Source organism: Sander vitreus, chromosome 2 (assembly GCF_031162955.1).
Source record: "Sander vitreus isolate 19-12246 chromosome 2, sanVit1, whole genome shotgun sequence".
Taxonomy (NCBI): domain Eukaryota; kingdom Metazoa; phylum Chordata; class Actinopteri; order Perciformes; family Percidae; genus Sander; species Sander vitreus.
Window position 1 is genome coordinate 26,580,360 of NC_135856.1, and position 26,069 is coordinate 26,606,428.

The window sequence follows — 26,069 nt, forward strand, 5'->3', positions numbered from 1 at the left end:
TGTCTGAGTTTTCATGCTCTTGGTGGGGGGGGAATTGTTGTATGGTCTAGACCTAGTAAAGTATCCTGAGATAACTTCCGTTATGATTTGACAATAGAAATAAAATTTAATTGAACGTATCAGAAGGTTTCATTTCAATAACTGCTTTATGCTCAACTAGGTCAAATGATTCAATAGTTCACAAAAAGCACAAATCTGAGAAGAGAATACAAATTTGTGTAGCAGACTTTGTTTTTTCTTCTTCCTTCCCATTGATCATCCCACAACCCCTCAGATTTATCTTATGACCTTTGGAGGAGGTCCAACCTCTAGGTTGGGAACCACTGGACAAAACAACCAACACTGTATATAAAGTATACAGTATTAACAAACTAACAGTGTAATATATGATACATCAGTCACATGGGCATCAGTCTGCAGAATGAGTGCTTTTTCTTTTGATCCTTTAAGTTGTTTTGCTGATAATACTTCTGTACTTTTACTTCATTTTGAAGTGACTTGGGACATTCTATAAACCAAACTAAACAGTTGCTAAATAAACATGGTGGTTAATTATTTACACAGCATAGGCAAATGGGGTCATCTGAATTCTATACATGTCACCATTCAGATGAATTCAACTGGCTGCAAACACACAAACACCAACAAAACTGACTTGACCATGTCATTTTATTCAAAATATATACATTAAAAATAAAAGAAAACTACATTAAATGTCAGATCAAATGGCTATCTATAAAATCAAGACATTTACAAAGACATTGCAGTAATCTACAAAGTTGAGTCTTCACTTGCAATACCTGTCTGCTTTCATTTTGCTTCTCCTGCAAAGAAAAGAAAGACATGTTACATTCAGGGTTACAGTATGTCTGTGCAATCAATCTATTTTCTGTTATTAATTCAATGTCTACGCCCAGAATGTAAATATTTTGAATTAAAAAAATAAATTACAAAAAACAGCATGTTTCCTTTTATATAAATTCATTTTACTGTAGTGAAATAAATAAAATGATAATTGGGGTTCTAATACCTTGTTGCAGAGTCAGTAGATATGCAGCTACGTTTCTGTTAACGCTCACTGCAATTTATGTTGCCAGGTGTGAGATATAATAATGTGCATACATTATCACATCTCCTTGTTATTAGTGCTAAAATGAGATGATGTGAATATTTCTCAATCTGTTATAATGACAGCAGGAGGCTACCTCAACTACCTGCCTGTGAGCTTTCACTGGTACAAATAACACATCTAATGCTGCAAATTAAACATACAAAAAATGAATGGAGGCTGGTTCCATTGCAGTGGGAGTGTTATGCTTTTATGTAACATTTGTGTGGAGCTACACAAATCTCTCTCATATATATATATATATATATATATATATATATATATATATATATATATATATGTACAAAGGTGTGCATAAAAGGTAAACTATATAACAATAGCAGAAGCATAATTTAGAAATGTATTCAGCATTCGGTCTTCATCAGTTTTGAATTCAGCTATATACTCCGCATTTATAATTTTTTACTCAACCTTTCAGTTGTAGCTTAACATTTTAACTGTATGTTCTTTTCTTAAAACATTTGGAACCTTTTTCAAAAGCAACTATCCATAGGTATTTCAAGCTATTCCTTCTATATTTTCTTATGAAAACACAATAAAGTAACATTTGAGTGAACTGGAAGTCAATTAAAACATTGCAAAGTGTACCTCTTTGCTTTCACATGGTTTTTGTATCATGCGTAAATTTCCTTCACACATGAAGGAACAATTAAAACAAAAAATATAAATTGGGTGTAAATATCTAGTGAGCTTATTTCCACACCTGTCAAGCAAAGCTTCGTGAAACTTCCCGTCAGTTCTGGCTCTCTTTAGCGTGGACGAGTCTTCCTCGTTAACCCTGAGCCGACGATCTTGAAAACTCTGAAACTTCTTCCTGTAATTCACACAGCAACGTTAATACTGTAAGACTATTACAAAAGGATGTGCAAAGGCAAATGTCTCACACTCGCCCTACTATAATTACTGACATTTTCACAACGTATCGTCACACTGACACTCTAAGAAGCTAAATCTTTGGGGGAAGAAAATCCAAACAATGAGCCCAAGTATTAACTAAAGCAGAGAATATGAATATTATATATATTATATAAATATATATATATATATAAATGTTGACAGTGGCAGCTGAATGTCTAAGCCAACTAGCTGCCACAAATCAACATATACTGTACTATTGTTTGTATTCAGCGGAGGCTGGAAGTGGAATGTGTTAATGAGGGTGGAATATCCTTTTTATTAATCAAAATTTCAGTTTGAATCTATACATGCATCTAAATCTAAATAAGCTCTGCCGGAAATGTTGCAAGGTATGTGTCATAGGCAGTGAGGACTTTATCCTCCTCCTTCTGTCAGTGGGAACCTACATGAACATTTCCCCTTCTAAATGTGCATGGGCCAGTTTAAAATAATCAGTTATTTTAATGTAAGCTATCTTACCAATATGTTGAAATATCTAACACAGTAGCCACAAACAACCAAGGCATGTAGTCAGAAAATGCTTTCATATTTAGTCTCTCTTTGTTCTGCCTGTGTTTTATGATTCCCGAGCTGCACTCCATCCTGAAAGGCATTTTAGACACTAAACACTCCATCAAGACACAGGCTCAAGGGCAGCCATTATCAACATGTCAACATGATGAGTCCATTTCCCCAGCATTCATCTAAAACAAATAATAGAGCGGGAACACGAGCCAAAGCACGTCAAGCAAAAAACAGCTTCAGACATATGGCCTGGAACTTAATAGGCCACAGACGGGCCGTTTATAACACTTGCAGCATCGTAAGCCAAAATGTGGTGTTGTTGCTTTCTCATCCCACTCGAACAGCAGACCATCAATTGCATCGTTAAAGGCGCGGGACTGATGAGGCGATAGCTCAAAAGGCATCTTCTCAAATCCAGTGATTTTGTTGTCAAAATCTTGTCGTATAACACAGTACACAATGTGAAGATAATGGGGGGGGAAACCACCCTTAAATTCCTTCAATCAGAATAAAGTGCTTTAGCACTCAATTTAAAAGCTGAGATGCATACTGATTAACTACAAAACCTCAAGCTGTTGTGAGACACAAGTATAATTTTTGATACAATGTGTCAATAGCTTAAAAGGAAAAGAGCACTTAAAAAAAGTCACTTCCATGGTTTAAAACATGAGAAACAAGAAAGGCAAGAGACACGGTATGCGCTACACTGACAAAGAATTCAATGTTTCTGTAACCAATAACCAAAAATTATTTTCAGTGCATGTGCACATCATTTCACTACCACATGTAAATGGCTAGATGGATTACTGATGAGACATTTTAGTAAACCAATAAGGTTTGTATAAAGTATAAAAACTGTTATGACATGACTAAAATTACTTCGTAGGTCATGTGATAACAACTAAACCATCTCCATGACAACTAACAGCTCATCTTGTGACCAAGTGAATTAACAGAAAACAACAGTGACCAGAAAAATAGAAACCCCCTACACATCACAATCCAATACAGACTATTTAGTTTTTGTATTACTGTTTGTATGCATGCTTGTTTATACTGTTTGTATCTGTATGTATGCAACACTGTGTGGCTGTATTCTGTGGATACCTGTTGACTGGAGAGCTCTAGTGGCATTTTAATGCCGATGACAATACATTTGTTGAATCCTTGAACAAAAGTCGAGGAACAAACACTATGTTTGTAAAACCTTTAATGGTTATTGACACTCTATCAGAGGACGTGATAAGACTGGTAATTCTAGAGGATGTGGTGTTTTTGTACTGTGGAATGGTATGATGGTGCATTATATTGTGGGGCAATGGTTGCCAACCTTGAATATATGTTTTTTTTTTTTTTTTTATTGAGTTTATCATCTTACGAACCCTCAGATCTCTCTTGTCCCCTTGTGGATGTATTGTGTCTCTAACATTTTTAACAAATACTGTATTTATTACAGGACTGTTGGACTGGATTGCATTGCAATGTAGCAGGGTTTCTATTTGTCTGGTCACTCTTTAATTTACACACAGCCAACTCCTCCCACTGCCCTAATTTGAAAGTACTTGGCCGAAAGAATATCTGATTGGCTCTGAAATTTCACATTGAATGCAACACAAAAGGGTCTACTGGACCTACAGAGACATTTAATTTGAAAGTTATATGAGAGAAGCCAACTTGGGTTTGCTTCATTTGTTGTTGATTGGGCTGCTTGTGTATTAAGTCAGAACTGAAGTTGTACACAGTGGAGGTTACGTACACATAATTGACCTCGCAAGACTTCACGTTGCCCCGGTCCTCTTCTGCAATGTCATCTTTACGCTTGACCTCTCGTTCCGCACATGATCTGATCTGCTCATCATTCAGAGGGGAAAAAAGAAAAAGAAAAAAGTTTTGCATTAAATATCATTGCTGTGAACCCCCCTGAAGTGAGGTCACACCTTCCATCTCAACAGTGAGGACCCCACAGAGATTGCATGCTTAAAATGAAAGGATTAACATGTAACCTTGTGGAAGAACACCATTTACACATCACCTTCACTATCTCACCATCCCCTGCTGTCTTGCTCTTGGCCACGATGTCTCCACTGTCACTGTAGGAGATGAAACAGCTATTTGCTGCCAGGAGAGCCATTTTGCCCTGAGGCAGAACAGAAAGAAAAACAGTGGAGGAGGCAGTAGATTAGATAGAATTGCAGTGGGATTGGTTGTTGTGACAGGCATGAAAGGTTGCCTGATATGTGATGTAAAAGGGTCTCAAGGTTGTGCCAGGCAGGTTGTTTATAGGTTCAACAAAGCATCAAGGCGAGCAGTGCGCGACAGTGATAAGGCAGACGCGTTCTGCATAATGAATGAGTTGTTCATGACTACAGCTAAGTGTTATCTCTCATGGGCTAAACGCTATCAGCCATGAGGTGAGCTGTGAAAGGCGGGGACAGCGGTAAAAAAAACAAGGTCCCTTTTACATGATGTGCCACTACGGCAAAAAATATGTGCATTTATTTCAAATACTAATATTTGTTTTTATGGGCATTCATGGAAATATTTGTTTACTTACATACAATTCAAGAAGTATAGTTATTTTCTACATTATCTATACAGTATGTATTCCAGCATTCTTTGCACTGTCATGTAGTCTTGCACTATTTGTACCTACAGCTGAAACTCATTTTCATTGTCGATCAATCTGCAGTATTTTCTCAATTCTGGATTGCCTGGTCAAAAAACTGCCCGTCCCAATTTTCTAAAACCCAAGTTAATATATTCAAATGTGTTGTTTTATCTGACCAACAATCCAATACCAACATAATACAGTTAATTATCATACATTACAAACAAAAGCATTACATTTGAGAAGCTGGAACCAGTGACATGTTGGCATTTTTGCTTGAAGAATGACTAAAGTAGTTAATAGTTGCCGATTACGTTTCTGTTTATCAACTTATCGATTCATCAATGAATTGTTTCAGCTCTACTTGTATTGAAGAGAAGATGACTGCACACTAAGCCACAATCATTTTGTTGCTTAGGCTTACTGATAATACTTCAACATTTCTATCCGTATATCCATCTAGAATATTGACACAGAGAGACACACCATAAAAGACTATTCCTTTAATAGTGTGTCCCAAAAAAATTGCAGATGTCTCAATTACCTATATTAAAGATAACAATCTAAAAGGGCTACAAAGAAATTGGCACATGGGTCTGTGTGTGTGTGTGTGTGTGTGTGTGTGTGTGTGTGTGTATGTATGTATGTATATGTATATATATATATATACAGTGGTGTGAAAAAGTGTTTGCCCCCCTTCCTCATTTCCTGTTCCTTTGCATGTTTGTCACACTTAAGTGTTTCTGAACATCAAACCAATTTAAACAAAAGTCAAGGACAACACAAGTAAACACAAAATGCAATTTGTAAATGAAGATGTTTATTATTAAAGGAGAAAAAAAATCCAAAACCATCATGGCCCTGTGTGAAAAAGTGATTGCCCCCCTTGTTAAAACATACTATAACTATGGTTGTCCACACCTGAGTTCAATTTCTCTAGCCACACCCAGGCCTGATTATTGCCACACCTGTTCACAATCAAGGCATCACTTAAATAGGAGCTGCTTGACACAGTAAGGTCCACCAGAAGATCCTTAAAAGCTACACATCATGCCGAGACCCAAAGAAATTCAGGAACAATTGAGAAAGAAAGTAATTGAGATCTATCAGTCTGGAAAGGGTTATAAAGCCATTTCCAAAGCTTTGGGAATCCAGCGAACCACAGTGAGAGCCATTATCCACAAATGGCGAAGACATGGAACAGTGGTGAACCTTCCCAGGAGTGGCCGGCCGCCCAAAATTACCCCCAAGAGCGCAGCGACGACTCATCCAAGAGGTCACAAAAGACCCCACAACAACGTCCAAAGAACTGCAGGCCTCACTTGCCTCAGTTAAGGTCAGCGTTCATGCCTCCACCATCAGGGAAAAGACTGGGCAAAAATGGCCTGCATGGCAGAGTTCCAAGGAGGAAACCACTGCTGAGCAAAAAGAACATCAAAGCTCGTCTCAATTTCTCCAGAACACATCTTGATGATCCCCAAGACTTTTGGGACAACATTCTGTGGACCGATGAGACAAAAGTGGAACTCTTTGGAAGGTGTGTGTCCAAGTATATCTGGCGTAGAAGGAACACTGCATTTCATAAAAAGAACATTATACCAACTGTAAAATATGGTGGTGGTAGTGTGATGGTCTGGGGCTGTTTTGCTGCTTCAGGACCTGGAAGACTTGCCGTGATAAAAGGAACTATGAATTCTGCTGTCTACCAAGAGATCCTGAAGGAGAATGTCCGACCATCTGTTCGTGTACTCAAGCTGAAACGAACTTGGGTTCTGCAGCAGGACAATGATCCTAAACACACCAGCAAGTCCACCACCGAATGGCTGAAGAAAAACTAAATGAAAGACTTTGGAGTGGCCTAGCCAAAGTCCTGACCTGAATCCTATTGAGATGTTGTGGTATGACCTTAAAAAGGCCGTTCATGCTCGAAAACCCTCTAATGTAACTGAATTAGGACAATTCTGCAAAGATGAGTGGGCCAAAAATTCCTCCAGGACGCTGTAAAAGCCTCATTGCACGTTATCGCAAACGCTTGGTTGCAGTTGTTGCTGCTAAGGGTGGCCCAACCAGTTATTAGGTTTAGGGGGCAATCACTTTTTCACACAGGGCCATGATGGTTTGGATTTTTTTTCACCTTTAATAATTAACACCTTCATTTACAAATTGCATTTTTGTGTTTTACTTGTGTTGTCCTTGACTTTGTTTAAATTGGTCTGATGTTCGAAACACTTAAGTGTGACAAACATGCAAAGGAACAGGAAATGAGCAAGGGGGCAAACACTTTTTTCACACCACTGTATATATATATATATATATATCTCTCTCAGATGGAAAAAGAATGCATCTCCAGTATCACCCTCTTATTCAAATTGACCTGCTGGCCAACAGGGTTAAATAAACACATGTGCACCAAGATTAGAAGAAACTTTAGAAGATCCACTCACCTCCTGGAAGACTGTTTCCCACTGTTCCCTGGAGCCAATAGCATCAGAGCGCCCCACTACCAAACCCTCAGAGTTGATACCCAGGTACTTGCCATATCCAGACTTTAAGGCTATCCTGCAACAGCAAAAACAGCCAAACGGAATTCTACGATGGCAGAACACTCAAACAGTCTGCCTCAAAAAGACGGAACATAAAAAAGGCTAATCTTATGTTTACTGATGTTATTTATTTTTATGGCTTTCCAGAATATTCTGATTTAACAGGAAAGGTTTAATAATATTAGTAGAGAGTTAATCTGAGATCCACAACTGAAGAAATAGCTCCAGAATAGGCAGCACCTCCACAAGGAGTAAATTACTTTTGTACATTTAGACACTATGAGAAGTCCCTGCTGAAGCAGAGTATCAAATCTGTTGGAGGAGGATTCGCTGTTGATGCAAATACAAGGTGCAGTTTGTCTTTGCGTACTCACCTTGTGTCTGAGACCTTGATGGCAGTAAACTGTTCTGGAGGGTCAGGTCCTTCATCATCTGAAACATATAAAACAATGTTTACCTTTTAAAGATTTTATGGTTGTTAGTATCGCATATAGTATTACTCTGAAGGAGCTGATGGGATTACATTTAGCTCATGTGACAAATAAAATTGACATTGCTTTTCAAATGGCTTTATAATGGTTCACGTACAGAAGTTTTCATTCGTTTAGATTTTTTATTAATGAGTCTCCTCTCTACCTGTTAAAACAAAACGTTGCAGCAGGCCGACAGCCAAATTAAATTATTCAGTGATGCAAGCTGTAACCCAAAACCAAATTTTGGGCACTGATCTTTTAGTTTAGACAGAAAAAAGCTTTTGCCACACAAAAACAATCGTTTAATATTTGATTAATGAACGTGTAACAATTATGTGCCATTATTTAAATGTGCATTATTTCTTCTCACTGCAAGTTTATACTTGAGACCTGCTTCATGTTTTAGTAATGCATTTCTTGTAATTAATCATGCAAACCCTCTGGCAATGTAGTGCTGTGTTGATCTGGGTCCATTTCACCAGCACTGAGACATTTGGAATAAGATATGGAAAGGAACTGTCGCGTTGCATTTAAATGCTTTATTTTAAAATGAGGTCTCCTGAGTTCCTCATGATTTTATAAAGTGACCTGCCTGTGATTAGGTCACTCCCTGACCTTTACAATAAATCAAAGTTTTCGCACAATTTGTAGTGCGTCATACAGGCACCAGGTCAAGGTAGAGCACGGCCTGCCAGAAATTAGGTAAAAATGTGACAGAAGCTGCTTTTTCAAAAGGCTGATTATCTTTGGAATATGTCAGACGGTGACCTTTGGATTTGGCTAAAAGAACATCAGCATGTTTTCTCCGACCTGTAGATGAATGTGAACACCTTCTTGCAGTCTTTTAAAACGCTGTATCACCCACACAGTCTCTTTCTATACTGCTAGCTCACATCCTCTTTCATCTCCTAGAAATGAGCGTATGTGCATGCAGAGGATGAGGACCCACTAAGGGAATTGGGATGTTTCAGTCTCCCAGCCATTTTCACCGTTTCACACAAAACGTGGGCGGAATTAATTGTTAGTAGTGTCTCTTTCTCGGTCAGACTGTTTCCCTGAGAAAAACTCCCTCAGAAGTGCCTGGAGGCAGAACTAAGTGAAAACTCCGCCCATACCCTCAACTCAACCCTTGTTCAGCCTTTTCAGTCTGGTGTCTGGATTTACTACTTCAATGCTTAGTGCTTTGTGGACTGAAGGCAACCCGTTGTCGGGATGATTGGGGGGGAATCATCCCAACAACGCCTGGAGCCTACAGTAGATGTATGCTCAAAATTTGGTTTTTAGTTCTTTAAGTTTTTACAACTGTGGCATAAGTGAGCAGCATCTCCATCTTAAATGGAGACGAACTGAAATGCAGAACAGCTTACAAACATACATGCTATTTTTGCATCATAATCCTGCTTAGCCATTTCTCCCAGGTAAAGTCCCACTTTTTTCTTCCGTGCTGATGTAGATTCATCCTCCTGGGTATGGCTGGGTGATACGGACCAATAGATTCATAAAAGATTTTTTCAATATCCAAAAATGGCAAAAAATTGCATTTAATTAATCAAATGAATAGTTAGGTTCAATGAAATTGAATGTGTTCCTTCCTACGATAGATCTCTTCAAACTAGGGTCGCAGCTAACTATCATTTTCAATTTAATGAATCTGCCAATTGTCTTCTAAACTAATTGTTTTGTCTATAAAATGAAAATACTGAAAGATTCCCATCATAATTCCCCACAGGCCTAGGTGATATGGTGGTATTAACTTATTTTATTCTTCTCAGGCCCGGTTTAAGGGCAAAAATATTTTTTACTTACTAAAATCTGAATGGGTCAGGGGGACAACTGTTCCCCATGGACACCTGATAATAAGTATGGAGAGAAATGAGAGAAATCTGACCTGAAGCAATAGAAATGATTGCCATCATACTAGGCCTGCACAATATTGAAAAAACCTTACATTGCGATATTTTTTCTCCCTGCGATATATATTGCAATATGAAAAAAAGACTAATTTTACAAGAGGACATAAATAGCCCTATTTAGAAATACTAAAATCATTCTGAGTGCATCTACAAAGAAAATAAAAATGAAAAAGGAAATTTTCTTATGTGAACCAGTCTTTGTTGAACTTTAATGCTTTACAAAAACCAAAGCAAGTAAGCGCTGTGATTACTCTTCTGAAGTGATTTTGGAGAGGGAAATTAGGAAGAAATACACTGGTTGACTGACATGACACCATTGTATTCATATAATATCAATCCAGGCTAAAGTGAATAATATTAATAATGCATGCATGTTGCTTCCTCTAAATGTCAGGTTGTGGTCGACTAGCGGGGCCTGCTTTTGTTGTTTGATAAATTGATTAAAATACTGTGTATCCAAGAGCACTTAAATCAATGTAAATTACGTTATATCAGAACCAGACTGCTGTTGTAGATTAGTGTTACGTTTCCATAACGTTAGTTGGGACAGACGCCTTGTTTCTTTAGGCTAACTATGTTAGCTTTAGCCTGGCTAGTAGCAGCTTTCTGCGGTGAAAAATGGCCGGGAGACTTCGTGATTACGTGATTTAGTTTGTCAGCGAACATAAAACACTGACTACTGTAGCTTCACTACCCATGGAAAAGCATGTGCATCACTGTGTCAGCGGCAGCTGGCGCTTACGGTCCTTTTCTACACACGGGAGAGCCCCACTTCCCATAACAACCCCCCCCCCCCCATCGGACTAACGTTACGTCACACGACCACGTGTCTTAAAGGGGAAGGGTCGGCCGGTAACAATCATGGAAAAGGAGAACGGTGAAAGTTTACTTTTTTTAATCAAGCAGCAAAGAAGTTGTAGCGTCAACATCGCAACGTCCTGCGATGTGAATATCGCGCATGCGCACATCGCGATGTAGACAATGAAACAAAATATCGTGCAGCCCTACATCATACAGCCAGCAATAGCAGAAAATGCCAACTGAAAATAACTCAAACTTTGAAATCTTGGGTGTAAATTAGTACAAACTATTATTTCATGCCCATAAATAAATGCTTTAATGCTGAAAAGCAATTAAAGAGTACAGCTAAGTCAAATATACCGCCTCAATAAAGAAATATTCTACTGTGCTAAGAAGAACTGATCAAATTGAGTAAAAGTCACCAGAGCTGTTTGAATGACCTCACTCATGATGACCTCACTGTCACTCCACTGTGTTTTCTTACCTTTGTGTGGTGCACCGAGTGTGAAGAGCCCGCTATCCAGGGCATGGATGTAAGCGTTGTTCTGCATCTCTATGGCAACCGTTCCAGTGATTTCCCCAAAGCAGCTGACAGACCACCAACCAGCTGGTGAGCAGAAAGGCCTACGTCACAAGGTGTAACAACACATGGCAGCGCTGTGTGCTCGAAAGCCACAGCAATCTTAAGGTGCCTTATCCACTCAGGAGAATTTAAAAACTTTAGTTATACAACATACTAGGATTTTTTTTTACTTGGAATCAGCTGAAAAAATGTGTATGCAATGGATTCCAAACTCTGTGATATACTGTACGAGCAAACTTGCGACATTGCATTAGTACTGTAAGTTTGTCAGTGGATTAGATGTCGCAGGAGGTTCTTGTCCGTTGTATCGGTAAATGTATCATTTGTAACTTGACCACTACACGTTTTTTTAATCACTTTGAATAAATAAATAATTTCTTTTCAATTAAGTTCGTAAATATACCTTACATTTATGTGGTCACAAAAAAGAAAATTCAGATTGGGCCTCCAACGATTTTGATATGCAAATACCACAATGAAAAGATATTTGTACTCATTCTGCTGAACTTCTCGTGATCATTTCATCCCGCCATATTGCAAAGAGCATAAAACAGAACTTCTGTCGCCCTGATTGTCTCACCCATCTACAGTACATGCCACAAGAATATCCACTGCTTATGGAAAAATGAATGAGATATCGTCGAGATATGTCTTTGGTTGGCTTCTATAATTTAGAAATACAGTAGACCTACCAAAGAGTACTTACCAATTATATCAGCTTTTTGTTCTTCATCTCCTGCTTTTCTCTTCTTATCTTTATGCTTTCTCTTTTTCCTGTGAAAAAATATAATAAAATGTCAAAGAACGTGTTCATTAGTAATTAGCTCCCCAAATGTTTAATAACGCAGGTAGGCCTTGCAAGTCAGGCTGGCAGGTTCATTTCTGGAAAGTGAATACATTTTTCTTGATAACGCAACTGCAAGACTTTAGGGCTGGGTACAGAATTCAATACTTTTTAGGCACCGACCAAATTACCTCCTTAGTATAGAGTATCTAAACAATGCCTCGTCATTCAATACCAAATTTGAATACCTATAGGGCAAATCTCATCAGCGTCTGTGAGCCAATAAGCATGCAGCACGGTTCTACCAAGATCTAATAATGCTTGTGATTGGCTGTCTAACGTTACAAGTTGTAGAGGCAGGCAGTAAAAACTCTACGTTACGCACAGAGACGGGGCTCATGTAGTAGGAGCTGACAAATAAATAAAAAGATTTGTGGCGTAATGTGTAATGTTGTAATTTCTTTTTGTTTTATAAAGTTGGTATCGAAAAAAGTATCGTTCAGGAACCGGTATCAAAGTCACAGTATCGGTACCGGCATCAAAAATTTTTGAAAGATACCCATCCCTGCAAGACTGTTAAAGTCAAAAACTAATCACGGAGTTATCAGTGTTTTTTTTTTAATTTTTTTTTTTTTTTTTTATAAATGATGGTTCTAGGACACGGGCTGCAGGACCCTCAGAAGACATTCAACCTTGTTGACTAAGAGTAACCTAACACCAGGCGGAAAAGCAGAGTTTCACTGCACTCTCGGATTGAAAGTTTCAAGCCACGTCCAACAGTGATGTCACAGTTAGGGATGTAACGATTACCGGTGTAACGGTAAACCACGGTCAAAATGTTGACGGTAACAATTACCCTTTTCATTTAAAATATCCTTATATTCGCGGTGGATAACCACGGTGTGGAAACCCTGCGTTTAATCCTTCCCAGCCTCATCTGAGGCTCCTGAAGTTGCCGCGCAAGCGCACTGCGCTCAGACAGGAGGAGGGGGACAGAACGTAGCAGCATGTTAACGGACTTTTTTCTATGCCTTCAACATTTTTGGACTTGTTGACGTGACGTGGGTACCACAGAACGTAAGTTAAAACTATTCTGTAGCTTGCTAAACTGTCATGGGTTTTGCTGCCTCGTTATCTTCATTAAGTGTTCTGTTACGATGTGGAATTAGCCCGTGTTACGACGTGACATTTGGAGAGAGAGAGAGATTATTGCATTAATAATAATGCTGTTGCTGTGTTTCTTATTGCATAGCTAATAGATGTGCAGATTGTTTAATTATTACTTGTGCAGCCACATGTTGATATTCAGGTTGTGTTAGGGCAATTTGCTAGCAAGGTGCAATCACCAGTAAACAGACTAGCGCGGTGGAGCTACGTGCTTAGCTATTAAAGGTGTATTACACTGTTTGCTCCGTTATGGATATGTGTGCTGTAATATATGTGGCTTATTCTCAGTTTATGTTACTGAGCAATATGTTACATTTATGTTAATTATAACAGAGAAAAAGAATGAACTGTAATTCTTAGTATTGTTTCTTGTTATATGCTGGTGGCTATAACATTTAGTTTTGGTAAATAATGTTCATAGTAAGTCAGATGCTTATTAATGTGCATTATTATTTGCTTGTATTTCAGAACCACATCCAACTTCAAATGTAACGTCAAATACAACTTCATAGTTAACTTCATGTTGGAGTTGTAAATAAATCTTCCTGGATCTCAAAGTCAGACATCTCTGGTTCAAGTTCTTACCGGACACCCTAAAGCGGGTCAGTGTTTCAGTAGCCAGTGTTCAATAGTTTTTACAAGCCTATTACATATATTTTTGTAATATAATAAACACTATTACACTTTCTGAAACTATTTCAGCTTGTGTAGGCCTATCAGTGCTTTCGGAACATCCTGAACACACTTTTAAAAATACCGCGATAATACCGAAAACCGTGATAATTTTGGTCACTTTAACCGTGAGGTAAAATTTTCATACCGTTACATCCCTAGTCACAGTACACCTGTACATCACTCACTGTAGCCAGGTGAGAGATAAACCACTGGAGGCCAGCAAAAACAAGATGTTTAAAAGGAGTTATGTTACTCTTTAAATACATTTTGATGGCCTGCAACATCAATTAAAGACACATTTAGATGTTTTTTTTTTGTAGAAAGTATTCAAGAAAAACACCCCACAACAACAAAAAGAATAATGCTTTTAAGTTTATTTATTTGTAAATGATTACCTGTAAATATGAAACCCAGAATGCCTCAATATGAAAACAGGCTAAAGTTTCTGTATTTTGGTTTGTGTGGTTCGTAATTATTCTCTCTTTTGCTAATTCACAGTTTGCTTTATAACAAAGTAGTCCCTTATTATGTTTACATTACACAATGATTAGCCTTTAGTAATATTTTGTAGTGTTATCACTCTCTTTCTTGGAAGTTTTTTTCTCTGAACAATTTATTGTGTCTACTATGAGGTTTTCTACATCTAGGCCTACAATAAAATCAATAGTTTGCCATAGCTATACTCTTGAGAATTGTTGATACCATGTTGATTAGATTTGGAGTGGTTTTTTTCCTTAATCTTTGTCAGGGTTTTAGTTTGGGGTTGATCTCATGGTGTGGGTTTTGTAAATAATTTTGAGACTGTGACTATGTTGGATTTTAGTTTCAGAAATGAAAATATTTGTTTTCTCCATTGGGCGTGATTATAAACGGAATAACGTTGACGTTACTATGTGTATTTTCTTTTGCTCAGGCATCTCCACGACTTCACTTTGGCCTCTGGCATCTTGTAATAACGGTTGTATCTATCGTCATTTTTAACAGGCTATAGTTAAATAGTTAGATACCGTTAACAGTTAGTATTTCATGCACCTCCGCGCCAACTGTTTGAGCTGAGGTTATCTAACGTTTCTGCTGATGCTTAAACTAGCTAGCTAGCTACATTTGGACAAAAGAGTTTGTTTCAAATTGAACCACGGTTGATATGTTCAGCTAATAACGTCACCTATTAAAGGGGCTCACGTGTTTGTTGGCTAGCTAGTTGCAAACAGCCTATTAAGATGTAAGATATGCGGCAACCTTTGTCGCTATGCGGATAGTTAAAAGTGTAACGTTAAGCATGGCTTAATCTGAAATAAACAGTAGGATATTTCATGTAACGTTAACGCTGACGTTAGCTTACAATAACGTTTAGCATCAGCTAGCTTTAGCATAACGTTAGGTTACAGAAACCCAGTTAGCTAGCTAAATAACAATGACGTTAACTTACTAACTTAAAGAAACACTTACCCTTTGTTAAAACCTTTCAAAACCAGTTTGGTTGATTTTACGTGAGAATATTCAGCCATCGCTTTAGTTAGCTTGTAAAGTAGTTAGCACGGCTAACGTTATACAGTTTCCCTGTTTTACTGTCTATGGTTCGAAACAACAAGTACGGCGGCCGCGAAGGCGCATTCAAATTCTAGTCCCTTACAGCTTGCATCACTGACCTTCGCTGAGCCCCGCCCTCCTTAGTTACTGTTGCTACGCCTGTCAAGCTTTCGTACCTGGCACGTCTATTACAGTATGTATGCACCGGTGTCAGACATTCCCAAAGAGATAATTAGTATTTTTTGGCGAACAGGTGAAATATCTGAAAGAGCAAGACAAAAGGGACTGCAGTATGCATTCGAGGGATATATCCACGACATAATATGCAACCGATGAGAGAATAATTTCATCAAAATTTAAGCTAAAGCCTATAGGTCATGCAATAATGTGAGCCGCCTCATACTCTGACCATTCAAATGGGAAACACACAAATTGAGGAACAGCTATGTTCATGCACAGCAGGGTAAGTGACATTTGAAAATAATCTAATAATTATAAATCAAACAGCTTATCCATAAATCTTGTGGAATAAACACAAGACATTAGCTTGAACACTTTGCAGTGATAACATTCTCCTGCTTATATTTTTAGCGATTAACAAATGCTGAAATATATTTTTAAAGTATGTCAGTGAGCCTCCGTCTTGCCTTTAATCCTCTTAAGGATGGGTTAAGAACAGATGTGTACCCACTTGATTGCTCTCTGGGACATGTGCTAATCAAATGTGTTTGGAGCTTGAAACAAGCTAGCGCGGACCGCTGATTAGCTTACAACGCTAGTATTCGGGGCAGAAAGACAGTAGCTCCCAAGATGGCGGCCGCCTGTATACGAGAACGCGTCTTTATAATCTATCTTTTTAATAAACTCTCTGTACACTTACAAAGTTCTCAATGCTTCGGTTAACATTTAGGGACCCTCATTATGCTACCGTTGAAGTGTGGTGATATTTTGAGCCTTTTTAGTGGTATAAATAGCGATTTGTTTTTACTTTCCCTGTGCCCCGAATACTAGCGTTATAAGCTAATCAGTGGTCCGCGCTAGCTTGAAAACATGTCCCAGAGAGTGACAGAGTGGGTACACATCTGTTATTTAACCCCTAGGTTCGTTTTGCGCCAGAATTGTCTTTATTTTACGTTCGAAATATATGCATTATGAACAAAGAACCGTCATTATTTCCAAGCAATGCTGTGCTGAGTTAGCTAGCTAGCTAACATTAGCGTGTTCTTGCCTTGGAGCAAACGTATGTGTTTTTGTTAATACTGTCGACATTTAGCTAGTTGTGAATGGGGCCTCCCACACTGCTTGATCCACGCCCAGCCTTTCTCCCCTTGGGTTTTAGGTTTCGGGAAGGGAAAAATTCCACCCCCCTGTCCAAACTTTTAGGATACCGGGTATCGGATTTGCACAACGCTTCGGCGTACGGTGTTTCCCTCGCTCGAAAGCTTGACAGACCTCCCACGCCTAGTTACGGTTGCTAAGCCACGATTGGCCTGTGGCGGTTTTCGGGCGTGGCTTAGCGAAGGGTCAATTCCCACATCCATTTAGTCTATGCTTCCAACCTAAATCTATCTCACTACCTACTACCAGATTTTTAGGGTATCCTACACCGAGTGACAATATTAGTATAGTGTATAGCATAAATACATATGAAGTAGAATCAGGTTTATTGTCAAGTAGGTTTAATGGGTCCTTTATTGTCATTTCTCAGCACTAAGGCAACATATCACATACAAGGAATTTGCCTCGGTGCATAACAATAAACATAGTGAGAGAAAAGACATGGAAAAAAACAAGCACGGCAAATGTCAAGAATCATAAATAAAAAATTTGAAAAACATACAAAACATCTGAACAATAGACTGTATATCATTTTTTTTTTTTTTTTAAATATATCTGTTTTTAGAAAATGAAAAGAATTGTATAGCGTTTGAAACGAAAGAGATGGAATGTGCTGGAATGTGCAAAAAGATATCCTCATCAAAAACGTTTGTTGGTGTTAGGACTTTGTTAAAGTTAAAAAAAGAATATTGGTTGATATAATCCAATACAGGATTGGTTGGGCTTTAGTAGACAGAGAGGGTCGAAAAAAGCAGCAGAGCTTTGATGCTAAAATGTGAAATACACCTCATTGCGACTGTTGGGTGGAATAAGGTTGGCAAAAAAAAGGTGTTTCAGATTCAGACCTAAACCGGGTAGACACAGCACTTTTCATCAGACTCAACCAGGGTTAATTAAGTCTACTGCTAACTCGCCATAATACCCCCGTGAATCAAATCCCCTACTTCACCGTTAACTGTCAAGCCACTAAACCTGTATGGAAATTAACACCTCTCTCTCTCTCTGCGCGCACACACACACACACAGTCTGGTTCTGGTGGTTGATTAATGCAGATAGGTACTGTTTAGCTCTCATAACGGGCCAGGTGGGTAGCGCACTGCCATGAGTCCATGAGGCTAATGTCTGATTACTCCACATTTTTTTTTTTAAAGATTATTTTTTGGGGCTTTTCTGCCTTTATTTGACAGGACAGCTAGGTGAGAAAGGGGAGAAAGAGGGGGAAGACATGCAGGAAATCGTCACAGGTCGGATTCGAACCCTGGACCAGGCATAAACCTCTAATTATATGTGCGCCTGCTCTACCCACTGAGTCAACCCGGTCACATTACTCCACATTTTCATTGTGATATTTTGTGATTACATTCTGAATCTGCCATGTTCTCTGTCAGGTAAATCAGTAAGTTAGTAATAAGGTATACAGGGGAGTTGCATATGACGTGGTTGGGGTCCTTCTGTAAGTAATTCTGGGCTACAATTTTTTGTTTTGATGGTTTTGATGGTTTTGATGAATTCTACAAGCAGCAATACCACAGCCCAAGCAATCGGCCCGTTCCAAACAGACATTTTCAACGGGCACTGCACTAGTATATTATATATGTCAGGATTGAGGTCAGGGTATGAAGTAGTGGCATTTGTCTCTTTTTGCAACACATACACACACACACACACACACACACACACACACACACACACACACACACACACACACACACACACACAAGAAATGTTAAATGTTCTCAGAGTCAAACCCTCTGAGACCTCAACTGGTAAAGTAGGCAGAGGGGTGACCTCTAGGATGGTTTCCTCATATAACTGTTTACGCTAATGTTGCCTCATTTAACATCAGGAATGGCCCAATCAGGAGCCTGTGACAGGAGGTAATAAATCATCTGTGGACAGTGTCAAGAAGTAAAATAAATTAGACAGTGGCTTATGTTATCTGCTCAGTGCAGTAAAACTCAACTGGTAAGAACTCAATCATCCAATTGAAAAAAAGTGTCCAGACAGGAGAAAAACTAATGAGGGCTGCCCAAAACTCAGCCAGACTCACCATAATATTGGCACGAAACGTCCTAACTGATGCAGGAGAGAAACTACTGTAATACCTTCAAGTGAGACTCCTGGTGTTGCTGTGCTTGAGGAGAAGTTGGTTTAAAGTACAGAGATTAATCTGGTCGGAAAAGTCCTGTAGGCTTTAAGGAAGTTAGCCGGTGGGGTTTTCAGAAGTCATGAATCAACATTTTACCCTGCCTGAACTGAATCCCGCTTGTACTCCTTCTCTCATTTGTCAAATTCAATGGTACTTTGACAGCAATCCCTGTTGTTGATGGGATTAAACAGTCATAATTTATACTGAGAGAGCTGAGTGGTTAAACCCATGTACTTTAAAAGAGCTGAGGGAAGAGTGTCAAGCAAAATGGAGCTAGCACCTGATTCTGCAGACTATTGATATAAAGGTACCATCTCTAATACAATAATGCCTTAACTAATGTATTAATACATGTTTAATGAATATTAAACTAATCATCAGTTATAAGATCTTAATATGGGCAACACAAGAGTTGCCAGGTTGTGAAAACTATCCTTTTGATGGTGTTTATCCTTTCTAGTGGGTAATACATGTTTATACTTTACTCTCCATCAAATCTCTTGTCATAATTTTTAAAGTTACAATTATTGAGATTTCATTGAAATCAACCTGTTCTTTTATTCTATTTAGCAATAGTTATTCAATGTATTTATGTTCTGTAATTACCTCTCTTTATCATAGTTGTCAGTATTAGTGGCCAAAAGTGCCATTCCCACGCATGACTGCAATTGCCTGTTGCCTCAGGAAACTATGCATGCATGTAAGCCAGTGTTACTAATTTGAATTTTTATCTCACTCATATCAGCCTCACTGTTTAATGTTCACTCTCTTTCCTAACGCCTAAAACCACATCAGAGTTTTGTACTGTTGGTAGTTCACATAAAATGCATTTAACTGATGAAACACAGGGTGGCTTTTATTGTGAAATAGTCTGGGGGAATATATTTGTTAATAAGCAGCCACACAAGGACTGTATGCTGTAGTATTAAACCAAACTTGCTGTTACCACCAGTAAACATGGGTGTCACCAAAACAACCCGGACTGAAATCTTAAGTATTATAACTTTATAGCAAGCCTATGTAACTTTTGCTGTACAGCAGACACTGTTCCCACAAATACCAAAAAAGATATTGTAAATTACATAAAAAAATGTAAAATGTGGTGTAACAGTAGTCATTAAGATGGCAAACTGACTCAGTAATGTCAGTGATTCAGCAATATCTATCTTAAGTTTGCTAACATTAGCCACCATAAGCTACTTGTCATACTAGTCCAATTATTGCTGTAGTTGCCAACTCCTGAATGCATTGAATTAATTAAGTCTACATTCCAACTCATTTGAGAAATATATATATATATATATATATATATATATATATTTGGGCTGTGAGTGTTAACGCGTTAATCGCGATGCGAAGAAAACCTAATATTCTACAGCTTTTGCCAAACCTCTTGTTATCTGTGTATTTATTGCTTCACTGATACATCAATATACAACAACATCAGCGGTCATGGTTTGCCATCACAAAAGCGACCTTGACGGAGTACTGTAACTGAAAATCTGCCTCACAATATTTTATTTTAAGCAAAGAATGTAACTGTATATACCGCACCTCTCACAGTCTAAATGTTAGATCCGTCACATTATGAAGGATGAGTAAATTCAGGAACACTACTATGTCTTTTGTGTCTTTCGTGTCCTTGTTAAAGTGCCTTTTGTCTAACAAGTCTGCCTGGTCCATTAGCTGCCTTTCAACTGTGAAAAAGCACATTTATCATCCTTTATATATACTGTACAAAAGCCAAAACAGTACTGACAAGGAATTAACTCCTTATTGTCGAGGTGAACTACTCTTCTTAATTGTTTGTGTCCCTAAATCGGCATCACAAATTATGATAAAGTGCAGTTTTATTTTTTTCATTTGAGGTAACTCATTTTAAGCAAAAGGTTTTGTCGGTGAGTCGACCATCCACCACTTTGATCCAGACTGAAATATCTTTGACAATAAAGTATGGACTGCCATTAAAGTGTGTTCATGTTCATGCTCTCCTGACCTTTCCTCTTGTACCACCAAAAGTTTTGAATGATATATCTTGACAACTGTTGGATGGATTTCTATTAAATTATTATTTTATTTTTTATTATTTATTTTAATAAATCATCAAAAAAGAATCAGCCTGGCCAAATTATATGTCAAGCTCTAATTCTAATGATTTTAGTAAACCCTTGACATTCATCTAACGCACTAGCGGTTCAAAAATTTCAATTAACAACAAACATCTTCCTGAAGGATTGGCAGAAAAATATTTTAGGCATTTATGGTTCCCTGAGCATGTTTCCCAAAAAACTGGAAAATTGCTGGAAAATGTTGCTTCTACCTGGCTTAGCCGGTTACCACAGCGACGCGGGCCTGGAAAAGCAGCAGAAAATGGATGGATGGATGAATGGAAGGATGGATGAACAAATAAATGTGTGTTATTATATTGTAAAAATGAGGTCTCTCGGTTCAACACCCTCCTCACACATGCCTCTCTTAGCTCCTTCTCTTTCAGCTGTTTCTCTTTCAGCTTTCCATCCCTCTCCAACAAACTTTTACTTATGAAGTCACTTCCGTCAACCCACCTCCACCTCACCCTGTCACCCCCTGACAACAACCCCCCCCATGTCCTATATCTGTCACATATAATCCTCCAGTGGGGATTTAGGTGATAGAAGGTTAAGTTGCTGACAGTGTGGAGCAGGTGTTTTCATAAGTGGCAGCGTGCTGTTACATTGCACTATGGCCGCACTCTCACTTTGTCAATGTCACCGCTCCTTCACGATGCGTTTCCTCGGCTTTCACGGTGTGTGTTTGTACAGACTGACAAAGCTTATGATGTAGATGACATCTGAGAGAGGGAGACAGATGAAGATGAAACAAGTAGCTCAATGCCCCGTGGCTTCTTACTTAAAAATGTTTTAATGATGTAATTTCATGAGAATGACACTGGGGAGGAGAGTGATATGTTGGACAGGTGGAGAATTTAAATGTATGGCCTATTTAAGCTATTTAGTGTATGTAATGTGGTTATTTTCACTCTATATTTCATTAAATTTGATGACAATATTTAGGTAACAGAACATAAATGTACATGTAAGAGCCTAATTAATGACAGTTATTCAATCTTATTTATCATCCCATAATGGCAGTTTTTTAATAATACCATGACGTTTTCTGCAATGTATTCAGGCTTCCCTTGACTTAACCTGTCACACAGTAATTATGTAATGGAATTTACATATCAGGTTGTGATTGAACAGAGTGAAAAGGAAGGCTATTTGGAAAAGAAAGTGCCTAACAAGGATATTAATTCTTGCATTATTAATTGGAGGGCGCAAAAACATTTATCATCAAAAGACACATAAGAAAGGAGATTAACTTAAAAGTGCAAGGAAAGCTATTTATCCTCAGATGAATAGAGTGCCTGCCCTAATACTTTTCATGGTGGACTGGACTGCGGTATTATTTGACTTCATGGAGCTCTGGGTCTGGAAATTGACTATAGTCTACAGTCATTTAGAGGTCTTATGGCAATTTCGCTGCAGGTTATGGAAGAGAGGAGTTCAGCGAATTGATAAACACCTGTGACATTTCCTTTTAGGACTATGTTCAAGGTAACACTTTCCACACTTCCCTTTTCTTTCTCCTCTCTTGCTAGATTTTCATTGCCTACTTTCAGGGAAAATCTTTCCGTAGTGGATGTTATTTCATTATTTTAGTCTGTATAAATCATATGACATACTGCTTTTGACATTGGCTTAATTTGAAATGTGGACTTCCTGATATAACTGAATCACAGTTGACTGATATCGCACTACACAAATGTGATCTGAATCCATTCACATTTCCTAAGTTGCCATAACGTAATGCTAAAATGACAAACACGTAGTGTGTGCTGTCTAGGTGAAATTGTACGTTAAATAGTCCAAAAACATAAACTGCCATGCTATCAATGGCCTCTTTCAAACATAAGATATAAGAAATATAAAATAAAAGATGTTGAAAACTTTTACAGTCCGCTGCCCTTGAAGGGCCAGCGGACCAGGTTTTAAAAAAAGTACACTGGCTCCTGTCTAATTATAAACTTTCTGAAACCAGTCATTTTGTGAGCCACTGAAAATAAACTTTTTTTTTTTTTTTTACATTTTTCTGTGCGTGGATGCAGAATTGTTGCAGGCGTGTATTTTTCCAAGTTCAAAATAATGACCTGCACTCCCCTCTGTTCCCATTGACAAACGCTTTGGTTTTTACTCTGTATGGTTAGTGCTTGCTGTCTGTGCCTCAGCTCCGTTGGCTAACGCAGTCTTGTTTCTTGCTTCAGAGCACCCCAAATCCCTGCTTCCCTCCTTCTGTCACCCCCCACCCCTTGTCTTTTCAATCTATGCTCACCATCTACACAATCCTTTCAACCTCATCTTCACAGACCTTGAGATTGCCTTCCGTCAGTTGTGAATGTTAAAAGAGACTAACTTATTACCCAACCCGGGTCCCTCTGCAGCAGGGCCGAGAAGGCAGTCAGGCTGCAAGAATGACTCATCTGGGCGTGTAGTTTTGCACAATTTCACTTGGTGGCAGTATACACGCACGGCTCTGTGCATTCAGCACAAGCCACCTAAAGCCCAGCTTGGCATGCTCCCCACTGATTGCAATTTGCCAATGTGAATTTAGGCTGCATTCTATAATAAATCAAGATGAGATATTTTTGAGTCATGCATATATGTATGATTCAGATGAACAGAGAAGACAGTCGTAAGATTTTATTTTGTCTTTAGAGTGGGGTTCTTGGTTAACATGAAGTGGATCTTAGCCAAAAAGATTAAAGTAAAATTATATTAATTAATTTCTAGATAGTATACAGGATCATTTTATTTTATTAAAAAATTGTAAGAGTCACTTGCGGCCATTTTAAGGAGTACTTTTTACAGAATAGCACACAAGAAGAAGTTTAGCTGCATGGAGGCAAATTAATTGCCTTATTTACACACTCCATGGGTGGTATATTCTCTCCCCCTAATTATTCCACTGCTCTTAATAAACTAATAAACTAATTGCCCCCTTTCTGTTGAATTAAACTGCGCTGAAGGTTTTGTAGTTCTTGAACGCAAATGCAGTTTCACATCAAACATTTCACCTCTAATAGCTAACGTCACTGATGGTCTACTCGGCTATTTGCCACATTACACGCTGTGGCTGTGCAGCATCAAGTCAAAAAGCCTCTCACACTGTGTGAGGGGAGTGTCTGAATAATTCACAGTCTTGTGTATTTTTAAACTCATCCTTACATTTATAATGCAGAAAAATTTAAATCATATAACACTGACACGCTATTAATCTTTCAGTGACTGCACATCTCCGTAGGCTTTTATCTGTGAATCACTGGCAGTTAGTAAATACATGGGATGCACGCCTTACCACGACGATATGCAGATATCAGTTCAGAGATTACCCTAACCATAACCACTACTAGCTTTTTTCCTAATTGTAGAAGCCATCCCAAATTAACTGCTCTTGAATCTAAAATGTGTCCCCGAAGGTACCCTAAGTCAGGAACACACACACACACACACACCTGTACAAAGTTCGATTTGTAAGACAAAAGCACAGATGGTCTCTTGTTTTCTTCTCCTTTTTCTAAAAGAAAGGACTTACTCTATCTGACATAACCTGCTTCAAACTGGCAGGAGTCCATCAGTCGAATGTGGTCCAAAAATGACCAGTGCTGGGAAAAGATATTTTTCGTCATCATTCATCCTAAAAAATTTAGAAGCCTCAACGATTCAGTGTCTCTGTAATTGAAGACACCTCTGATTACTCGGCAGTGTACAGCACACGGTGGAGTGAGAGAAGATGGAATTAGATGGGACATGAATCACCAGCTGGATCTGAACCAGGTTTGAACCCACAGTCTCACAAGCATATGATAATCATGCAATAATGAACTGTTGTTTGCTGCGCTCTCTGCAAGGTATTCTCCCGAACATATTGCAAAGTGTCTGCTCATACCGTGGTGGCATTGGCACTCTCCAACACACACACACACACACACACACACACACACACACACACACACACACACAAATAATATTTTTATGGCATTGTATGCCTTTATTTGACATTGATAGTGCAGAAAAAGGAAATGTAGGGAAAGAGAGTAGGGTAATGACATGCAGCACATAAATTATTGTTTTAACAAATCATACTGAATCACATACAGATTCGATCGCACACAAGAAAGGGCAGGGTGCTGTTTGATGGCTTGCATCGCTCTATGAAAATGTTGGTGTTATTAAATACATTTGTCAATGCCAATGAATATGGAACTTCTTGTAGCACATTCAAATTACAATATGAAGCCTTTTGTGAAACTATACAGGTCTAAATGCATTGTGGAAAGTGTAATGCCTTTGTCCCATCAATATATAGACAAAAAAATCATTTTGAACACATAGACAAAACATTTTTGCAGATGCATTCATACTGACCATTTTTCTAACTAACCTGGCTTATAGTATGCTCTTATGGCAACTAAAGTATTATTAAAGTATTTATGAAAATCAACAAAGTAGGATTGCTTCTTAGATACCTTACCAGGTGCTGATGAGAATAGGACTAATATCAAAAGCAAAAGTGAATCGTGACACTCTGTGAGGCTGCGTGCCAGTATTCTACAGAAGTTCTTATTTCTAAAATCTCAAGTGCTGCTATATGACCAACTGGTTTCACCACAGGTGGCATTTATGGTTATGTTTAGGCAAGTGAATTTAGTTGAAGTTTGGTTAAGATTGTGTTCATGGTTAAATTTGGAAACTGAGTTGAGGTACCAGACAGGACATTAACCCAGGCTTTCAGTGTTGAAGCACTTTGTAAATCCATCTGTCACTCCACTCACTAGTTTCATATTGATGTCATTTTTAGGAGATGGGGTTGCATGAGAGGGATCTAAGATGCCATAAAACTGAGTTCTAGAGCAT

At 38.4% G+C, this 26,069-nt stretch overlaps 1 protein-coding gene across 1 annotated transcript; it reads right to left on the reverse strand.

The window, feature by feature from the left end:
* Window positions 1-651: 651 nt before the first annotated feature.
* On the reverse strand, window positions 652-15,704 carry frg1 (FSHD region gene 1). Its single transcript, XM_078263331.1, has 9 exons — window positions 15,548-15,704; window positions 12,179-12,246; window positions 11,374-11,496; window positions 8,077-8,134; window positions 7,604-7,718; window positions 4,584-4,688; window positions 4,308-4,399; window positions 1,833-1,943; window positions 652-824 (listed from the first exon to the last, which is right to left on the reverse strand). The coding sequence occupies exons 1-9, from the start codon at window positions 15,604-15,606 to the stop codon at window positions 788-790; spliced, it is 768 nt and encodes a 255-aa protein (XP_078119457.1). The 5' UTR covers window positions 15,607-15,704; the 3' UTR covers window positions 652-787.
* Between the last annotated feature and the right edge of the window lie 10,365 nt (window positions 15,705-26,069).

Coding starts and splice junctions, on each gene's coding strand:
- frg1 (XM_078263331.1), bottom strand. CDS start 15,606: ATGGCTGAATATTCTCACGTAAAATCAACCAAACTGGTTTTGAAAGGT. Junction 7,719..8,076: donor ATCAAGGTCTCAGACACAAG/GTGAGTACGCAA, acceptor TTGCTGTTGCAG/GATAGCCTTAAAGTCTGGAT. Junction 825..1,832: donor CACGAAGCTTTGCTTGACAG/GTGTGGAAATAA, acceptor TTTTCTTTGCAG/GAGAAGCAAAATGAAAGCAG.